The sequence below is a fragment of the Chinchilla lanigera genome, unplaced genomic scaffold (assembly GCF_000276665.1).
Source record: "Chinchilla lanigera isolate Chin_1 unplaced genomic scaffold, ChiLan1.0 scaffold00021, whole genome shotgun sequence".
Taxonomy (NCBI): Eukaryota; Metazoa; Chordata; class Mammalia; order Rodentia; family Chinchillidae; genus Chinchilla; species Chinchilla lanigera.
In genome coordinates this window covers 15,171,022-15,185,657 of record NW_004955422.1, presented here as the reverse complement: position 1 = coordinate 15,185,657, position 14,636 = coordinate 15,171,022, and the positions used below count along the sequence as shown (strand labels likewise).

Below are 14,636 nucleotides of genomic sequence, written 5' to 3'. Positions count from 1 at the left end.
CCCAATGGGAAGACAGCTTTTGTGATGGAACCAGAGTCCTGCCCCTTAGAAATCACAAAGAAAAACACTAGCTTCAGCCCTTGCTCTGCACTATGGAGCATAAAGGTCGCAGAACTTGGAGGGTCTTGGGTTCCTACAGTCAAACACTTGCTGCACAGGTGAGTAAAGCCAGTCCCAGGACAATAAGGGCAGCATTTGCTGAAGGCTCCATACAGAGGAAGCTCTAGTGCTCTAAGGGCATGAATCATTCCATCCTTACCACAACCCCAAGAAGGTACCATGATTAACCTGACAAGGAAGCTAAGGCAGATGGAGGACCACTGAGCTACCTGACATCACACGTACTAGCAGAGCTGGAGCCAGAACCACAGGCCCCAGTACCAGGCCCTTCTTGGTACCTTGGCTGCTTCCTGCACTGGCTTCTCCTCTGAGACAGAGTGTGTGTTAGCACAGAAACATCTTCCAGGAGAAACTGGACTCCGCATCTCTCAGCTGTTCCAGTCTTGTGGGTCTATGGAAGTTGGGTAGCTGCACAGAAGGACATTGGCAGAGGCAGGAGACCCACTGGGTGGGTGCTACATGAGGGAGAGGTGGAGGCAGAGCCTATAGGGGCAGAAATGTCCCTTTCCCTGCAACATGGCCATGTCCTTCCTGTCAGCTGAGGGGGGCAGGGTAGAGGAGGGGGAGTGACTGCTTCATCCTTGGTCCCATAGAAGCCTCCAGCCTCCTCACTGCTCTCTGACTGGGTAGACTCCTGAGCCCCTCTCCTCGGTGGCCCTTTGATGCCCCTGCTCACTTCCAGCCAGGTCCCTCTTCTGACACCACAGTTCCTGGGTGAGGCCTCTCTCTCTCTCTCTCTCTGGGTGACCAGTACTGCTCTTTAGGGCTTAGGGTGGCAGTGGCCCCATTATCAGCCCTGGCACACTGCGGCATCCAAACTGCTTTCTTGAAGAGGTAACCGCCATGGGTGGAATCTTCTTATCAACTTCTTCAGGAGAAGCCCGGATGGATGCTCCTCTGGTCTTCTGCTGGTCCCTGACATAAGCAGTGTGGATCTGGGGCAGAGAAGCATGCAGTAGCCCAGGGAATGGAGGGATACACCAGAGGCAGGCAGTGTGCTTACCCCATGGATGTTGCCATGGTGAATTCCATAGATCAACCTGCCCGGGCTCTGTGGACTCAGATATTTCAGCAAACATTACAGAGATATGTCCATGGGAGTATCCTTGCGTGAGACTAATGTTGGGTCAGTGGACTGAGGGAAGCAGATGGCCTTCTCCAGCACAGGTTACTGGTGCATTCTCTGAGTATGGGGCCTGGTGGGAGGTCACACCTGCCTGCCCTCAGATTTGGGACAAGGGTCTTCTGGCCTTCAGGCTTAAACTGGGGTGGTAGTTCTTCTGGGTCTTCAGACTGAGGCTATGTTATTGCCTTCCTGGGTCTCCAGCTTGTGATGGCAGATGGCAGTAACCACTCGAGCCAGTTCCTTCTGTACATGTGCACACACCTAGTACTCTTTTCTGCCCAGTACAGTGAGGAGCACCATGCTCCTGGGATAAAGGTGGCCTTGCCCTCCAATCTTCCTACAGTTCCTGAGGTCCTTGTGGGCAGTGGGTGTTCTCCTGGAAGATACCTGCTCTATGCCCTGTCTGTGGGCAAGTCCAGCACTTTGGGCTTTCTTTCCCAGGGCAGCACCTCATCCTGGGCTTGCTGTGCCATGCGCAGGTGGTGTCTTGGCCTGGGCCTAGCCTTCAGGTTGCTTTTCACTGCAGGAGACAGCACTAGGTTCAGGGGTACCAGGCCAGATGGATGAGCCTTGCTGCTGCTTAATTAGCCCATCAACATCCTCATTAGGAAATCCGGATGACATGAGAACACCGGCAGCCAGCAGGGACCCCTGCAGTGCACCCCCCTGGCTCCACTCCTCCAGCCCCAAGGAGGACTCTGCAATCTGTGCGGGCACCCTGGGCTGCCTCATTCCACCCACCCTTCATCCTCCACCTGGCCCTGTTACCTGGCACACCTTCTCCTTGGTGGATGTTGAGTTTAAAGGTGACTCGGTCACCATCAGAGGATGCTCTTCAGGGGGGGTGCGGAGCACCTGGTAGAAGGAGTGATGCCAAATCTAGAGGGACAGAGTAGGGCAGAGTGGGCTGCTCTGAAGACGGAGGAGAGCCCAGTTGCTCAGAGTATCAGCGCAATCTCTCTCTCTCTCTCTCTCTCTCTCTCTCTCTCTCTCCTATCAATCAATCCACCTATTATCCATTTATCATTTATATCTTTCTTCTTTCTTCTGTCTTTCCTTTCTTTCTATATCTGGCAAAACAGAACAGTTGGATTTTGAATCCATGTGTTCCACAACCGAAGATTCAAACCACAAAAGATCAAAAATATTCCCCCAAAATGGGTCTGTACTGAACACATACAAATTTTTTTTCTTGCCATTACTCTCTAAACAATACAGTACAACAGTTATTTACATGATCTTCCTATTGTAGTAAGTATCATAAGTCACAGAGGGCTTCTCTACAGTATACGGGAGGGTATGTGTGGGTTATTGCATGTACTGCTATTCCATCCTGTGGTCCTTGGATTTTAGTATCTGAGGAAGTCCTAGAAACAATCCCCACAGATACCTAAAGATGACTGCATTTTGGGCAGCATCTGCAGCCTCCAGTTCAGAGACAGAGACTGTGACCTGATGACCCTGCAGGGAGGTAGAGTGTGACCATGGGTGAGACACACACCTGTGACTGTACACCATGCCCAGAGGAGGAAGAGGGACAAATGAAGGCATGGTGCTATCTAGAGGACCTTGGGTCTGACTCTTAAGGACATTTGCGCCCACACTGTAGGGAAAGTCTGCAACAAGGCAGGCTGTCTGTGCACCGTGAGAGTCCAGCATTGGCAGAAGCTCTGCCACACACAAGTGTGCTCACTGGAAAAGCAAGGTGCCCTTACTGGGCCTATGTCCCCATCTTTAAGACGGAAAATAGACCCTATCTCAAAGGGGATTGTGAAGATTAGATAATGATTTTATTTAAAAGCCTGGTGTATCTACTTCCTATCAAACCCTGCAGTCAGGGTGGCTCCAACAGCAGTCACTGTCCTACATCCCAGGAACTGGAGGCCCCAGATCAGGTGTCAACAGGGCTGGTCCTTCCTGAGACCTCCCTCTTTAGCTTTCAGATGGCATCTCCTTCCTGTGTGGGTGTGTGTCCTAATCTCTTCTTCTTATAAGGACCTCAGTCGTGTGGATTAGGACCCACCCTACTGACCCCATTTTCACTTAATCACCTTTTTAAAGGCCCTCTCTCCAAATTCAGTCACATTCTGAGGGACTAGAGATCAGAATTCCAGGATATAATTCTGGAGGCGCACAGTCCAGCCTGTGCCACCTAGTGTAGACGTTGGCACACAGTAGGGCTCCATAAACAATGCTAGTTATTACATGTGGCTTTCCTGCCTGCTCCTTGGGAGGGAAGCTCTGTGCATGATGGAAAGAAACTAGGGACAGCTCTACTGGTAAGAGGCATAGAGAAACTCAGGCTGTGGAAGCGTCATGAGGTTGCAGATGCCTGAGGCATCACAGCACCTAAGCAGTGGCAAAATCCAGGTGGACTTATACCTTGATGCTCTGATAGCTTGAGGCATGGGGTGATAACCCACCCTGGGGTGTATGTGGGTGGTTGAACCAGGGACGAGTGGGTGCATTGAGGACATAGAAGGGAACTCCTCCAGAGACACTGCACTTGGCCAACAACTTGAAACTCAGAGCTGGCACTGACTGCAGACACAGGACAAGCCCCAAAGATGTAGGCAGAGGGGGTGAGCCCCACAGTGGAGGGGAGGGGCAACAACATCCCAGTGGGAAAGGGCATAAGAAGCTGGAGACCTGTGCACTCCAAAGTCAGTCTACATGGCTCCAATGTCTGCATCCCCTCCACACTCAGCCTTGTCTTGATCTTGAACTTCTGGCCTCTAGGACTGTGAGGCAATGGATTTCTATTGTTTAAATTATTTGATTATGGTATATCTTCTAAGACAGTTGCAACCTGTTCAAACACACGGAAGCCTAACCAGAACCCTTGGCTATGGACAGAAAGAGGTTTGATTTCACTGTATGTGTTATTTTTTCATACCTGGGATTAAGGATCTCTTTTCTATTGTTTCCTTTAATCCCCACAGCAGAGGTGTGGTAAGAGCAATTATACCTGCCTGAAAGACAAGGAAACTGAGGATCACAGAGGCTATAGCTCGTGTCCCAAATGACTTCAATAATAAGCAGTGGAGACAGGATTCAAACTCAGGTCTCCTGACTGCAGAGCCTGGTAGCTGAGACCATGATAGGTCCAGAGGGACTAAGAGCTACAAGCTGTGACACCACTCTCTGTGCCTTGCAAAAGACCCTTTCCTTGGTGCTGAGGCAGTAGTAGGGGTCCTGTGCCAGGTCCTCCCAGTAGAAGCTGTGACCCACCTTCTCCAGGTTGTCCCAGCTGTTGATGGCTCCCCGGGAGATGGGGTACTGCAGAATGAGCTTCTCTCTGTTTTTCTGGGTATCGTCTCCAATAAACCAATCTTCCTCCTCCATTCCTATCAAAATAGTCTGGAAAACGTGGTAGGACGGATCAGTCCAGGGCAGGGGTGGGAGGCGGGGGCTCAGGTGCACTCAGACAACATGAACCACAACAGGAAGGGCCCCAAGTCACAGTGTGAGCACGAAGGACCCTCTCCAACCCCATGCACAGTTTCAATAGTGGCCCCTAGAAGGTTATGACCAGCTGCCTGCATGTAAAATGCTCCTGACAGGTCTTTGCCAGGACACTCATCCTCCCACTCTGAAGACAAGGCAGTGGAGAACAATGGAGAGAAGCTGTGGGTGGGGAGGCTTAGGGACATGCCTGGGATGCTTGCTTTGGAGGGCTGGCCAGGAAAGGTTTGCTTTTGGGAAGATGCACCTAGCTGCTTTCAAGGGAGATGAAATTTTATTCTGCCACTTGGGATTTACCAGTTGTCTAGTGTGTTAATCTGGGTCCACCAAGAGGTGAACACTGAGCTGGGATTGAAGGTGTGAGATGTTAGTAGGGAACAGCCCTCTGTGGACAAAAATGGGCAGGGAGCAAGGATGCAGAGCCATCAAACTGATGCCCATGTCTGACACCAGGTACAAGAGAGAAAAGTCAGTTGTGCAGAGGTTGTGGGCTACTGTGCATGACAAGTAGGTTCAGCAAAGGAAGTTCCAGATCCAGACTCACTTGTCAGAGGAGTCCCAGGTCTTCAGGAAAGGGCCATGCTCAGCAGTTGGCTGAGATAAGCCTGCAGAGAGCATGATCTTGGGGCAGGAGTGCAATGGGGCAATAATGCAACAGGGCCACAGGACAATAGGGCAAATAATACTGTAAAAGCTTCTCTGACACTCTCCAGCTGACCCTCATCTCAGGGTATGGGCTGTGAGAGTGTGGAAGGAGCCTCATGCTCTCTTTGAGCTTGCACAGTGTGCAGCCTGGTGTCCCATTGCCGGTTGGCCTGTGGGTCAAAGTGGCTGCTCAGGTTGGAATGGACAAGTGACTTTGGGCAAAGCCTGTGTCCTGTCTCTGGGTTCCCTCCAGCTCTCCCACAAGGGCCTTGCTGCAGTGTTAGCCATCAGCCTGAATTACTAGGTGTAGGATGGGATGTGGAAGCCCCAGGGATACCCCAAGACTCCATGCCTTGGGAAGGCGAGGAAAGGCACAAACTCAAGCCGGTGGAGGGGCCAGGGGCTTAGACCTGGAAGGAACAGACCCCTCCCAGCAGAAACTGCTCTTGCTGCCCAATACTGGGGTGAAGCCCACAGGCTGGGGATGACATGGCTCAAGGGAAAACAAGCAAATTGAGGTCAAGTGCGGCCTGCAGGGCCCAGGGGACTTGTACACTTATAATTGATCTTGATCACTTAATGCGATTTTGGTAAGGAGTTTGATTTTGTCATGCCAGGACCCTGTGTCTCACATTTGTACAGCCCATTTATATTCAGTTCTGCTCTCTGACACTCTGCTTTTTGTACTATGCTCTCTGGTACCTGTGGTGTCACTTTCCAGCGCTTCAGCTACAGGTGGTCCAAAAATATTAATATCTATCTTGACTCTTTTGAGAAAGAGATCACATTCATATAACTTTTATTGCCAGATCTTGTTAACATTTTTCTATTTTATTATTACTTCATGTTGTTAATTTCTCACCATATCTAGTTCATAAACTTTTTCTAGGTCCATATGTACAGAGGAAAACAGCGTGAGTAGGGTGGGGCACTCCCTGAGGTCTCAGGCACCCACTGGGATTTCTGGGAAGTACCCCATGAATGATGGGGAAGATGGCACAGTTAACAAGTGCTTTCTCTCCCTCACACACACTTCCCCTTGGCTACAAGATATATTCTTGATGCAAGCAGCATTAAGACTGCAGAACAAATGGGTCTGCAATCAGGGCAAATAGGGCTGCAGACCAAGTCCAGACAAGTCTCCTGAGCCAGAGCTGGAGCAGGAAGAGGGCACTTGGGTCCCGCCTTGGGCTCTGGGAAGGGTTGGTGCTGGAGCACTTGCTGTAGCTTCAGGAGGGGAGCAGGAAAGAACAGGAAAGCAAGACCTGGACACCCTGACCTTGCACTTTCAGTCTGCCTCTAGGGCATCTTGCTTTTGAAAAGTCTAGCAGGAGCAGTCAGTAAGGAATTCCTGGAATTGTTTTTGCTGACTTGCAGCCCCAGCATCCCAGTGAAAAGCAGAAACTTGAAGAATAAAGTTGGGACCAACAGTGACAGGGAGAAGCCAGCTGCAGTAGGGTGAATGGTGGCCTCGGAAGATATATCCAAGCTCTAACCCTTGGACCTTGTGAAGATGACCTTCTTTGGAAAAAGGGTGTTTGCTGACATAACTCAGGTAAAGGCCCTGGAGTTGTTCCTCGCCTTAAGGTGGGCACTGCATCCAACGTCAAGCGTCCTTGGAAGAGAAAGTCAGAGGGAGACAGAGAAGGAAAAAAGGAAGAGGGCCCATGAAGTCAGAGCCAGAGACTAGAGTGGTAAGGCCACAAGTCAAGGGATGCTTGGGTCCCCAGAGCTAGAAAAGGCAGGAAGGAGCCTCCCTGAGAGCCTTGGGAGAGCACAGCCCTGCTGAAGCCTTAGGGCCCAAAGATCTCAGGAAGAGCAGCTGTGTACTGTTTTAAGTGCTCTGTTACAGCAGTCCTGGGACACCAGGGCAGTAATGATATTGTAAGGTCTAAGTGCCTGCTGCCCCTCCTCTAGCTTATTCTCCCACCCCCTCTCCAAGCTCCCTGGTAAAATCCTCCAAAGTGGGCAGGGACAGTGCGTTGCTATCTGGCTAGGTTGATCAGAGCTATTCCAAACAGTTAGGTTTCAGGGAGGGGGAACAACTTTGCATCGAAACTCTGCAGAGAATGGGGCGGGGGCAGAGGGGCCCTGAGCTCCTGCTTCTGGGAGACACAGTGGGGAGGGCTGGTGGGGCTGGGACATTCCACTCTCTTCCCATGGTGCTGCTCAGGTGGTTGAGGATAAAACTAAGTCTGTGTTGCAAACTGGGAGCTACCTCTCGATACCTCCCCTCTCACTTGTGTAGTAGATTAAGCCAGACCCTCTGCATTCTCTTATCTCTGATGCTCACCTGCTCCTGGTCTCGGGAAAGCCAGCAGCTACCACTTGCAACAAAGGCTTTATTTTGGGAGCTTGGGAGGCCCTTCTGGGAAGCTCCCTGGCTCAATTTCAACAGAAACTGTTAACACACCAAACTGGTTCCCCAGAGCATGACCAGGACACATCTCCTGTGCCAGCCTCCTCCTACCTCTCTGCCCAGCCCCTTTCTGGTTCCAGCAGGTCTATGGCAAGCACCCACCTGGCTCTAGATGGCCCAGCTGGAGATAAGCTTTAACTTCCAAGGAAAGAATCCTCTGAGTCTTGGGCCAGACGCAACCCCAGGCCCTCTAACCCTTAAAGACATTGGGCCTTGTATCTGTCCTTAAAGCGTCTACTGACTAAACATGTCCCCCAAAGTCATATGTTGGATTCCTAACCCCCAGTACCTCAGTATGGGACTGTATTTAGAAATGAAGTCTTTTCAGGTAACTGAGTTATAGGGAGGTCACTAGGCAGGGCCCTAATTCATTTAACTGGGATCCTGTAAGAAGAGGAAGTCACCACACAGACACACAAAGGACAACCATAAGAGAGCACACAGGGAGAAGATATCATCTGCAAGCCAAGGACAGAGGCCTCAGGAGGAACCATCCCTGCCCATGCCTTGATTTTAGACTTCTAGCCCGCAGAATGTGAGACAGTGATGCCTGTTTATGCCCTCTGCCTATGGTGCTTTGTTAGAACAACCTGAGCAAACTAATATAAAGCAAGAGTCCAAGATTTGCAAGATTTCTAGGGAAGTCCTTTCTGACAGGATTTCTAAAGGTGAGCAGCTGGCTCAGGGCCATCTGAAACCTTAACCCTACAAAGCTAGTCCAGTTTTTTGTACCTATGAGCCTATGAGCTAAAAATGCCTCTACATTTTTAAAATGTAGTTGGTGTTATCCAGGGAACAGGTTCCTGATAAAAGAAAGAGCTTCGCCTTCGTCCACACCTTCTCTTTCTCCATTCCCCTCACCACACCTTCTGCCATGGGATGGTCACAGAAAGAAACCCTAGTCAGATGCAGACCCCTCGCTGTAGACTTCCTGGTCTCCAGAACTGTAGGGAATAAATGTCTGCTCTTCATGAATTACTCAGCTTCAGGTAGTGTATCATACAAGGGCTCATCAAAAACATGGTGTGTGCTTAAACTTTTAAAATGTATTGCCACAAAAGACACATTCCCATTAATCGGCCAAAAAAAGTTCCTCTTTGCTTTGAACACACTTATCCCGTCAATCTTGTCACTTTCTAGAGCAATTCCTGAAGTCCTCCTTCATGAGTGCCCTTATGAAGTGTGATCAAAAATACAGACTGCTGCCAGGTGCCAACCAATGGGAAGGCGAGCTTTCCATTGTGTCCTCATTCACTTTATTCACTGGATATTGCACTGTGCAACTTCCAGATTTTCCCTAAAGTCAAAATGACTATGAAAGGTAAATGTTTTTAACAAATTCAGGGCGCTGGGGCAACCATGACACAGCAACTAAACACACTCAAGAAAGAGAACTTCCAGAACTGCTTCAGGAAGTGGCGAGAATGATGGGATAAGTGTGCTTAAAGTGAGTGGGAGCATTTTGACAAGGCTTAATAGTGTGTCTGTAATAAATTTTAAAAATTTAAACATTTATTGTATTTTTTAATCGTACCTTAAAGGAGCACAAAACAACCTGGGACACTGACTTCTGTAACCAGCTGCTCCACAGAAGCAGCTGGAAGAATGGCAGGGGATAGTGGCCAGAACTACAAGTCGTCACCCCAGCCCAGCTCAGCTGAAGCAGAACTCCAGGCTGAGCCCAGCTTCTGTGTGTCACCAGTAGGCACTCCCACGCTTCTGAGGCCTGTCCACTCCAGCTTGGAGGACAGCCTTGCCCAGGCCAGTGGAAGAAGGGATGAGGCTAAGAGTACCCAGGTTGACACCTCGTATCACTCACATCATGCCGAAGTTTCCCAAGGATGGTTGGGAAGATAGCCAGCGGGGCCTCTTTTCCTGCAAACCCCACTTTGCTAAAGCCTGAGCCGTAGTCACAGATGATGGGCACCCTGTCCATCTTGCTGCTTGCGACCTGGATATGGCTGCAGGGAGAAATCACACTGTTATTTGTGCCATGTGCTCCAAGTTCACAGACACTGAAGGTACAGGGCAATGTGGCCATTCCCACACCCAGAGCTTGTCCCTGCCTGGGCTAGGAGCCACTTTCTCAGTGCTGAGGACATTTTTCTGGAACAGGGGTGATTCCTGGAGACCTTTTGCACATGACTTCCCCAGGGAAGGGCCAGCTGTTAGTCTGGGGTGTGCACCTCCACCTGTTTCTGGAGTGGCCCAGGGATGCCTAAAAGTATACGGAAGGATGTGCACAGGGTCTATGCTGAGGGTATGTAGTTTCATATAAAGCACTTGCACACCCTTGGATTTGGCATCCAAGAGTAGGAGTTTCCAACCCCTCAGTCATGGACTAATACCTGGCACCAGTCTGTGGCTTAATAGGAACCAGGTCACACAGCAAGAGGTGAGCAGCGAGTGAGGAAAGGGAGCTTCAACCATATTGATGGCCACTGCCCGTCACTCCCATGTGGCCTAAGCTATGCTGCCTGTCAAATCACTGACTGCACTGGATTCTCATAGGGGCCCAAACACTACAACATGCTGTACATGCAAGGGATTTAGCTTGCTCGCTCCTTTGAATCATCCTGAAACCATCCCGCCCTCCCACCCCTAGTCTGTGGAAAAACTCTCTTCTACAAAACTGGTCCCTGGTGCCAAAAATATGGAAGACCACTATCTGAGGTTTCCTGGAACCCATCTCCCACAGATGTGGAGGGACAGCTGTACACACATGATAGATAGATGCTAGACAGATAGATAGATAGATAGATATCACATTATTTTATATTTGACCTTTTATTGAACCCTATAAACATTCCCATGTTATTAACTATTGCAGGAAAATATTTTAAATTATAATCATGTATGTCTTAGTTACTTTTTTTGTGGTTGAGACAAAATACCCAATATCTACAAGTTAAGGGAGGAAAGGTATATTTAGCTCACAGATTGTAAAGATTTCAGCCTACAATTGCCTGGCTCCAAGGCAGCACATGGCAGTGGGGGGAGCAGTTCATGGCAGTGAAAAACAGCAAGAGCAACAAGAGAGAGCAGAGAGAGATAAGACTCTTTCTGTCCCTTATACTGTATACAGGATACCCTGCATACACCCTTAATCCCAGCGTTGGACCATGAATCAATCACAAACTCTAGATTCAGCCACCTCTGAAAAGCCTGACCCTTATGACTCAAGGCTTTGAAGGGACATCTAGACACAAGCCATAACAACGTGTCACTTAATGATAAATATTGGTTTCGACAAACGTGTCATTAATCAATTTTACCACTAGATGAACTTCATAAAGTGCACTAAACACTGAGCCACTATGATGTCACTTGGTGACATAATCTCAGGGAACCAACCTCATGTGCAGGTTTTAGTCAACCCATTGTTGGCCAAAATACCATCATTCAGCACACAACTATTGCATAGTGTTCCCAACATCAGTCTGCTGTAAATCCTTAACCATCCCCCAGAGTGAAAATTTCTTTCTTCTTTCTTCCTTTCCTATCCTTCCCTTCCTTCCTTCCTCCCTCCCTTCCTTCCTTTCTTTCTTTCCTTCCTTTCTTCCTTCTCTCTCTTTCCTTTCTTCTCTCTCTCTCCTTTCCTTCCCACACCCACCCCTCCCAATGTGGAAATAGAACTCAGGACATTTTGCATGTTCAATAAGTGCCTACTGCAGAGCTACACCACAGACCCATGTTCAATTTTTTTCACCCTGTACTGAATACCCTTGTCCATCACTTTGTCCTGAGTTTTGGACTAGCTCCTTATCCCACACACCTCCTTAGAAACACTAGTTGTAAGATCAGGAATTTCAAAAGGCACCTTAAACATTTTGCCAAATTGTTCTTTGGGGACATTGGTCAATTTGCCACTGCCTCCAGGTACTTTTCACCTGAGTTGCCATCGTTTCCACTGGCTCCTGTCACCCAATGGCCTCAAGGTTCTCCAGCAGGGCCACATCTCTTTTAAGCATTCTGGATGTTCAGCTAGTGTTTCCTGAATGGTTTCTGGAACCTGCTCTGTTGTTTGGGGGAATTCATAACCTCCAGCTTTGGGATTTTTCTCAGGCCTCCTATTTGTGTGCTGGTTGTCACTTCCTAAAGATGGGGCTTTGGCTGCCTCTTCGCTTTTTGATTGCAAGGCACAGAGTGACCTGAGAACATTGCAATGAAGTCTGAGGCTCATGGGACACTTTACTGAACAGAGCCCTTGTTTGAATTTCCTGCCTGTTCATCACTGAGATGAGAGCCATACGGCAGGTGTCATTGTCCCAACAGCTGTCCTTTGGCATCTGCAAAAAGTGGGCTTTAGGATCCCCACAGATACATCTGTGATACTGGAGTCCCTCAGTGAAATGCCACAGTGCACGCATAGAACCTACCCACCTCCTCCACGTACATTAAATCATCTCTAGCTGACTTCTAATTCCGAGTACAATGTAAATGTCATGCAAATAGTTGTTTTATTGTATTGCTAGGGGAATAATGTCAACAAAGGAGTTTGTACATGTTCAGTACGGTTGACAATTTTTAAAAATATTTTCTGTCCTTGTTTGGTTGAATCCATAGATGCAGATCCAACAGAAATGGAGGCTGCTTGCATCACCAGCAAAGAGACCTGGGAGCAGGAATCCAAGTCCATACTCTTTCCCCCAAGTTTAGGGCTTTGGTGTATGGAAATAGATTAATTCTCTGGCTGGTCAAGTTGTTTTCATTTTTCTCTTTGGTAGAACAGCATTGGAGTTTAGGGAAATTAGCTGCAGTGACAAAAATGTGGTTCTCCCCTTTTATTTTAAATCATCTGATGTGGCTTCCATTTCTACCTCTTTAGCAGGAGGGAAATTAGGCCACAAGTAATTGCACTGCTCTCCCTGGACTGCACATACTCATCTGGGGCATCTTGAGTGGAAGAAAAATCAGTTCAGAGCAGGGAGGAGGGGGCATTTTCTTCCAATGGCCCGGATCCCTTGAGCTTGCCTGATTACTGTATTGACCAAAAGCCACTTTTCTATTTTATGCCAGATCCTTTTGGAACTTGTGAGTCTAAATACTCAATACAAGCAATCCATCCATCCATCCATCCATCAATATTCAGCACTAATTCACAGAAGTAAAACAATCTAAGGGAAGTGTAAAGGAAATTAGGAGAGAAGGTTTACTCCAGGATTGAACAGCAAGAGGAAAGGAAGACCCCAAGTTTCAGGTACCATCCTGGATACATTTTGAATGCCAAGAAGAACCCTGGTGACAAAGAGGTAAAAGGTAGAGCCCATCTAGGGCCCAGAGTGTTCTTCCAGGTCATAGCTTCTGCAAGAAGTTTTTGGCTATGATTAGCAGACATGCTGGCCACATGACCCAGATGGGGCTTCTCCAACTTAGTCTCAGTCTTAGAGCTTGGCTTCTTTCCCTTTTCATCATTACCTTGCTGTGTTCTTGGGATTTCAGTGGGGTTGTTTCTAAGGTCTCTGGCCCCAAAGATGGCCACATGATCCATGCGGGTGATACCTTTGCCACAGTGGTTGGCCAAATAACGACCCTCATCCTAATGCCGTATCCTAAAGTCTAGTGGCTGTGACTATGTGGCCTTACATGGTAAAGAGATGTTGCAGGTGTAATTAGATTATGGGTCCCGAGATAGGTGGATTACCCTGGATTATCCAGCTGAACCCAAGGTCATCACAAGAGTCCTTATAAGTGAAAGTGAGAGCAGAAAGGTCAGAATCAGGCAGATGAGAAGATGCTACATATTGGCTTTGAAGGTGGAGGAAGGGGCCACAAGCCAAGGAATGCAAACTGGAATAGGGAAGGAAAAAGATGCTCCTCTAAAGCCCCCAAAGGGACTGCAGCCTTACCAATGGTGAAATCCACTTCAGATGTCTGACCTCCAGAGTATAAGAGGATGCATTTACATGGTTCCAAGCTATAGAGTCTGTTGCAATTTGTCCCAGCTATCCTTGGCCTTGGTGGGGAGGTGAGCAGTGATGAGAACTGAGGCCCCTTCCTGGAGCCTTGGCCAGAGTGGTTGGGAGAATGCTTCCTCTATGGGACCCGGGAGCAAGGGGGCATGCTCTTGAAGTGAGCCTGGAGCTGCCACTGCAGCTGTCCTGGCCACCTGAAGGAAATCTAGCTGTGGGAAAGCAGAGACAGAACATGGGACAAAAGCTTTTTAGTATCATTGGAGCAGGGCTTCAACCTGCCCTGCCTGATCGAGTTCAGTAATCCAGTGAGTCCTTTCCTTTCTGAATGATCTACATTAGGTTCCTGGCACTTCCAACTGAGACAGATTTATAGCATCTTGCTCCCTCAAGATTGCTCATTAGAATTTGGTTGGCTCCAGTGCCCAGAAAACCACTGGAAATTAAAGATATATGATCATCCTCTGAAAATGCTCTTGTGGAGGCCCCTCAAGGTGGGCTAGGTCAGAGACTTTTACTTCTGAACTGGGAGTGGGGGTGATCAGCATTCATTCAGCAAATATTTATCAAAATCTACCCAGGGATCGGGCACTGCCTATGTCGGCACCCAGGGAGGAGCCCCTGGACAGATTCTATCCTCCTGGGCTGCTGATCTACCCAGGGAGCCAGTGTCGAAACAGCATTTTTTAAAAATTAAAAAATAGTTACTTATGTTTCAATATGACCAGTGCTATCAAGTTAATGCGTGCATGGACAGTTCCTAGAGGAGACATCACCTGGTCAGAGCAGCTAAGGGACATGTGGTTTGTTTGGTGTCCTGAACAATGAGCAGACTTTGTTTGGGTTTTGTTTGATTGAATAAAGTTTTAGTTTTCAAGATGTGCAGTTGGTGGGACCTGTCAGATCATCTCCTCCTGCAGTTTCTGGTGTAGCTTGCTGAGCTCTGTTC

General features: G+C 48.6%; 1 protein-coding gene across 3 annotated transcripts in view; it reads right to left on the bottom strand.

Moving 5' to 3' along the window:
- Positions 1-14,636, bottom strand: part of LOC102017580 (actin-like) — a 42,820-nt gene that overhangs the window by 13,243 nt on the left and 14,941 nt on the right. For all 3 annotated transcript variants that reach the window (XM_013513883.1, XM_013513885.1, XM_013513884.1), the window contains 3 exons: positions 9,595-9,736; positions 4,478-4,606; positions 2,015-2,125 (listed from right to left, as the gene is read on the bottom strand). In XM_013513883.1, the coding sequence (XP_013369337.1) occupies positions 2,015-2,125; positions 4,478-4,606; positions 9,595-9,711 (357 nt within the window). In that variant the 5' untranslated portion in view covers positions 9,712-9,736. The remainder of the gene's footprint in view (positions 1-2,014; positions 2,126-4,477; positions 4,607-9,594; positions 9,737-14,636) is intronic.